This window comes from Egretta garzetta, unplaced genomic scaffold (assembly GCF_000687185.1).
Source record: "Egretta garzetta isolate BGI_Z169 unplaced genomic scaffold, ASM68718v1 scaffold143, whole genome shotgun sequence".
Taxonomy (NCBI): Eukaryota; Metazoa; Chordata; class Aves; order Pelecaniformes; family Ardeidae; genus Egretta; species Egretta garzetta.
In genome coordinates, this window is record NW_009259310.1 from 2,090,586 (window position 1) to 2,096,488 (window position 5,903).

Below are 5,903 nucleotides of genomic sequence, written 5' to 3' on the forward strand. Positions count from 1 at the left end.
TTTTTTTGTGAACACATGTCAAGGCTTTTAGAGCGGAGTGTCCAGCCAGGAAAGGTCAGGGTTTTCTCCTTGAAAAGAAATTGAGTATAAGAACTGTGGAGATCAAACTGTACATCTTTGCTGGGTTCATAGTTTGCTGGTAAATATCATAGTGATGTTTACTGCAGGTAAAATCACTGAAAGTTTGGGTTCTGGACCGTATTTTCATGCCTAGATTCTTGAAATTCTGTAATTAAATTAATACATGGCCTAATGCTGAATAATAATAATAATAAAAAAACCCTGATTATCAAATGTGGAGAACATCAGCAGTCCCACTAACTCCTGTGCATAGTTTTAAAGCATTGTTCCTCTGTTTGTTCCCTGTGATTTTTGGGCTTCACATCACACTCTACATGTGGACTCGTATAATTTTTATTGCTTAAGTGCAAGAAAAGGAGTGAGAAGAGTTTTCCTGTATGGAAACCTTGTATGGTTTTATGATCATATGTGTTTTACCTGTTAAAAGATGGCTCTGTACACAATGATACAGCCAGAAAGCTCGTGTGAGGATAGAAAAAGAAAGCCTTTTCAGGAAAGGAGATCACAACCCCAGGGGCCTGGTCTTCTGGAGATCAGGGTGGTGAGTGGAATTGGTTGCAGCCTCATGATGTGTACCGAATTAAGAAAGCAAAGATTTCCTGTTCTAGTGCTGATGGATTTATGTTGAAAGCTTTGCACTCTGGGACTGAAGCAGGTTACTTGATACAGAACCAAAGGAAAGCTCCAGGTCACTAATGGAAGAGTTTAACTCCTTATAGCTGGAGCTAAATGCCTCTGCTGGAAAACATGTCCTAGCTAAGGCTGTAGAGAGATGCCATGTTCTGTTTCTGGGCCTTGGGATTTATAATATGTATTTTTAACTAGGCAGCGGTTTTTGTTGGGGCCAGTTCTCAGTGTGAAATGGAGATTTGCTTTTCAGAAAATATTTTGGAGTAGTTACTTAAATGGGAGCAGAGTTGACAGCGCTGAACCTGCAGGTACCTCTGTGAGCATTTCATGTGTGGTATAAGCAGACAGCAGCTACCCTCAGTGCTTGTCTCAAGCTCCTGAGTGCTTGCACATGTGGCTGCACAGGCTGCGCTGTTCCTCTGAGACCAAATCCCATCATAGCGCTGGCATCGTGGAATGAAAGTTTTCTCGGCTTGGTCTTGTTCATGCTCTCTATCCAAGCATTGTTACTCAGAGAAAAAACAAGAACTGAATAGCACAACTGTCGCAGGTTGCAAGAAGTATTTCTTGGGATGTCCTTCATGCATGGCTAGCAGAGAAAACAGAGCAGAGATGAATGGAGGCAAGAGAGACAAATTTCCCCAGAGGTTCACTTTACAGTGCTGTTTTCTCTGTTTGGATTTACATGGCATGTTACTGCAGCAAACCAACACTCACAGCAGTTAGGCCAGATTGGCATAATTTAATACGGATTTTTATGCTGAGTTTATGATGCCTAACACCATTCCAGAGAAACACAAGCTGTCATCTCCTGTGCTGCTCCCAGCATCTGATACAAACACATCGACTTGTGGACAGAGATGCTGAGATTTTCATGCATCTCCAGCAGTGGTTGGAGATGCTGAGCGTGGTGGTGGTGGTGGTGTTCCTCCAGCTTTACCCAGGCCTATGGTTCCTTGACTATTTCACCATGGTTGATGGTAACAAGAAAGGAGAACAAGGTGCTCTGCCTGGCCAGAAATGGGTGTGCTAACCTGCTCCTGGAAGCAAAATAGCTGCACTCCTAATCTGAATTTTAATTAGCTGGATGAGCTCTGGAGCTGAGCTGGGCTCCCTGGTCCCCAGCTGTGTGCTTCTCTGCTACTGTTTTACGTCTGGCGGGTAAGGAGGCACCTCTGAAGGGTCACAAATCCTTTATTCTCCATCGAGTGTTGGGTGTAGGGGCATGATATCTTTCCGATGTTGATTCCTGTCTATCAGAAAAGGAAGGGAGGCTTCCAGCAATTGTCCAGGCAAAGCTTCATGAAGATATTAGCTGTTGTTCATAAGCTCTGCTTTGAATGAAAGCTAGTGACTTAAAAGCTGTAAAATATATTAAGAGATTGTCAGTCCTTTGAGATGCCTACTCCCTGAAAAGTCTGTACAGAATTGTTGGCTAAAATGGAATTTGTACAACTTCTCCTCCTTCACCGCTTTTGTGGGTTTGAGACTTCAAACAAGTAATTCATTTACAGTCTGAGCTGTTTTGCATTTCTTCTCTATCTGTTTTTTGGAGGAGAGCAGACATAGGAACTTCATAATAAGTATTTAGCATACTAAAATGCAGTTTTCATTTAACATATCTAGTTCCTTGGGGTGCCTTTATACAAGGCTTGACATAAACTGTTAGCTGAGAAGGAGTGTCTGCCACAGCTTTCTATATGATTTCTTGGAAGCTTCACTTCAAAGGAAGCCTCCCCAGTTGCATTTAGCATTTTTTGCATCTGTAATTGCAGCCACTTTCTGTACTTTCAGGGAACAGCAGGATCAGTCTGTAGTAGATGTTGATCTATACAAAACATTTGGTAAGATATCTGGTCTGTAGTAATTATGTCTGCAGTATGCATGCAGGGTTTGATTGAGTTTTGGCCTATGAAAGTGAATTTAAAAAGAAATACTCTTGACAATGCCAGACTATTAATGACTAAGATACTGTAGTTGCTAATGATCTTTAAAACTTGAATGAGTGAAGCAAGACATATGATCAACAACATGTGGCAAGGCAGTAAGCAAGGAAGCAACAAATTGGGAGTGCAGCAAGATGAAAAATCAGGTAGCCCCAAATCTGCTTCTTGGTCAGATTCCTCCTTCTGGTCACCACCATCCCACATATATAATTAGTGACTTATTTTGCTGCCTGCTTTTTGTCTTAGTGGTCATTACATGAAGATGATGCAGTGTCCTAATGCAATGGAATTGGGAAGTAATCCACAGTTGGTTTGGGCAGAGCAGTTTATAAACACAGGGGACCAAATAAGCACAAAGTTATCTCCAGATTGCATTAGCTGATGTGCAGTTTGACTTCTAAAACCACAAAAACTCATGAAGGCCAGGTTATCAGGGGCTGGCATGTGAAGGGTTTATTGAAATTTAAGTGGTAGAAAAAGAGAGCATATCTCAGGCTTCCAGTTCTGAAGAGAGAAAGGTGAATGCTTTTCATCTTCCACGGGAGGTTGTATCAGAAAGAACTGGGTGAATGGGACATTTCAAACTAATGGTACTAAGGAAAAGGCAGAGGCCAGAAAATGCTTTTAATGAAAAATGTTTCTTTCTCCTGGTTTTTTTCTTGTCCAAATGCCTCTTCTGTAATTCCTGGATTATTCTGATCTTCCACACTTAGGATAGAGCTTTCGTTCTTTGTTTAGTAGCCTGATAAACAGGCTTAGCACAAATTTGCAAAACACTTGGTGGTAGTGTGCCTCTATATGAGGAGGATGAGACTCTCCTGTCTAGTACAGGGCAGGATGCTGAAGAAAAGTGCTAAGAGAAAGAGTTTGGGAAGTCTCGCTGTCTGAACGATGTCTCTGCCCTCTGGATTCTCAGGTTTTTCTCTCTCTCTTCCAGATGATGTCCCCATAAGAACCTGGTTCCCAAAGGAGAACCTCTTCAGTTTTCAAACTGCTACTACAACTATGCAAGCGTAAGTGAAACTACTGCCATAGCTTTTATTGTGTATCTTGAAAGTTCACAGCCCACTCAAAGCTGTATCTGAGAGCCTGGAGCAATCGAGTTGTATGTTTGGCACCGCAGTCTGGGGGTGAGAGAGAACCTTGTTTCTTATTAATGTCTTTTTTGCACTTATTTGTTCTCTTTCCTACTACTCCCACTTGTTTGGTTTTGCCTTCTTTAACTCCTTGTGCTACCCAGCTCTTCTCTGCTTCCCTTATTTTCCCTGTGACACTGTGCCCTGTCCCTGGCTGCTTCTGCAGAGCAAGGGTCCTGTGGGAGCACCAGCTGAGACCCTCCACCACTTGCTTCTGCTGGAGCCCCTGTCCTGAGGGAAGGTTATTCCAGACTTGCCCTGCGGCTGTCACTCCAGAGGCGTGCGTCTCTATGGGATGAGATATAGCCCTACAGCTTCTGCGCTGGTCTGGTCATTTGAAGAAGGTGTCAGTAAAATCTCTGCAAAGTGTGAACGGATCTGAGTTAGGAACAGCCTCTCCTTCCACAGTCCGTGCAGGTTTTGGTGCCCCAGGCCGCTGTGTGTTGGAAGGAGGCAGTTCTCAAAGGACTGATGAGAATAAGGGAAGCCTCATTTCCAGGTTGTACCCAGCTGTCTTCCTGGTTTCAAGTATTTCCTACCTGGCTGTGAGGGAAATGAGATACTGTTCTGCCTTCTGAGGCCCTTCTCCAGCCTTGTCACCTTTCTCCTATGTCCTTCCAGTGTCTGTGTTACCTTCAGCTCTGCTGCTCTCTCTATTTCTCCTTGTCTAATCTGGTCTTCTTTTTGTAATCTATTTCTCTGCTATTTCTTTCCCTTGTACCTTTCCTCTCCTAAATCCCCAAAAGAGGCTGATTGTTGATGGTTGGGATAATCCAGACTGGATCAGACCTATAAAGACTGATGTAGGGAGGGCTGGATCTGGTGTTGGAGAGAGGGGTGGCTGCTGAGATATTGGAAGGGATCTGCATCCCCCAGAAAAAAACACTTTTCTTCATGCCCTTTCCCTCCAGCTAAGCTGGAGGTGTGACCCATCCTCCCAGCATGGGGAACAGCACGGAAGAGGCATTTGCCTGGTGTTAGTCTGTGGAATCTGATGCATGGTGTGGTGGCTAATCCCACCCCGACAGTGGGAGTAAGGAGTCTCTGTAGGCTTCTGCTCTCTCGGTATTGTCCTAGTGCTGCTTCTCTTACCTGACCTCTATGTCCCTCTGCATCCTTTTCAGGGATTGTAAGTCTGATGGCACCCCAGCTGGTTAATGCTCCTGGGCAGCAGGCTGACAGGGCCTATGGGCAGTCCAAGGGCAATTTGACAGATGCTTTGCTCTGTAGAAATGTTGGCTGGTAACAGTAAATGGTATTGTACAGTTCTGATCTGACAGACCAAACCATGCACAAAATCAGCACATTTTCTTTGCCTTCAGGCATGTCCTTTGCTATCTGAAGTCATCTTTGCTGTGCACAAAGTTTGTTGCAGAATGGTGGCCCAAGGCGGGGCTTACAAGGTTTGGAGCTGTTGGAGGCCAAAGTGAGGTTGGTTTGGGGAATGGTGCCCTAAGAAAACCCTTGGGGAGCACAGGTCCCTTGGTTAACGTGGCTCCCTGGTTAACTTTTCTGGAGATTCTGTGCTGTCTCTAGAAATGGCACAGAAACATCTCCAAAAATTCAGGGCACTTCCCTAAGCTGGTTGGAATGGCTTCTGCAGGTGCCCCTGTCCTCCTTGCCTCTGCTCCACTGTTTTCAGCCCACTGTACTTGCTTCCTTCATAGGCCAGACAGCGTGAGCTGACCACACACAAGTCTTTGTCACTGTGGGAGAAAGTCAGCCTGCTCCAGAAGCCCGTGATGCTGAGCTCCCGTCATAGCCTGACGGACCGCGTTCAGCTGTCAGTTGTACATCCGCATGTTCTCTGGGTCTACACAGAGCTTAATTTGCATCCAAGCCACATGCTGGTGCTGCCCCAGGGAGGATTTAGCTCGGTCAAGTAGGAGTCTCACCACTGAGAAATGTTTAATTTAAAAAGCAATTTCCTTCCACCTAACAAGAAGTATTCCTTCTGGAGTGAGAATTCCCTCAGAATGCTGGCCAGGGCTGAGCACTAATGAATTAATCTTCTCTTTCTTTTTCCCCGCATCTCCTGGAATCTCTAGCATCTCGTAAGTATAATCTTCATTTTTTTCATTTCCTTGTCTGTTGGTGTCCTGGGTAAACT

General features: G+C 44.6%; 1 protein-coding gene across 1 annotated transcript in view; it reads left to right on the top strand.

Moving 5' to 3' along the window:
* The window catches only part of NSMF (NMDA receptor synaptonuclear signaling and neuronal migration factor), a 36,461-nt gene that overhangs the window by 12,642 nt on the left and 17,916 nt on the right, over window positions 1-5,903 (top strand). The window contains exons 4-5 of the mRNA XM_009636311.2: window positions 3,595-3,670; window positions 5,842-5,847. Of these exons, the coding sequence (XP_009634606.1) occupies window positions 3,595-3,670; window positions 5,842-5,847 (82 nt within the window). The remainder of the gene's footprint in view (window positions 1-3,594; window positions 3,671-5,841; window positions 5,848-5,903) is intronic.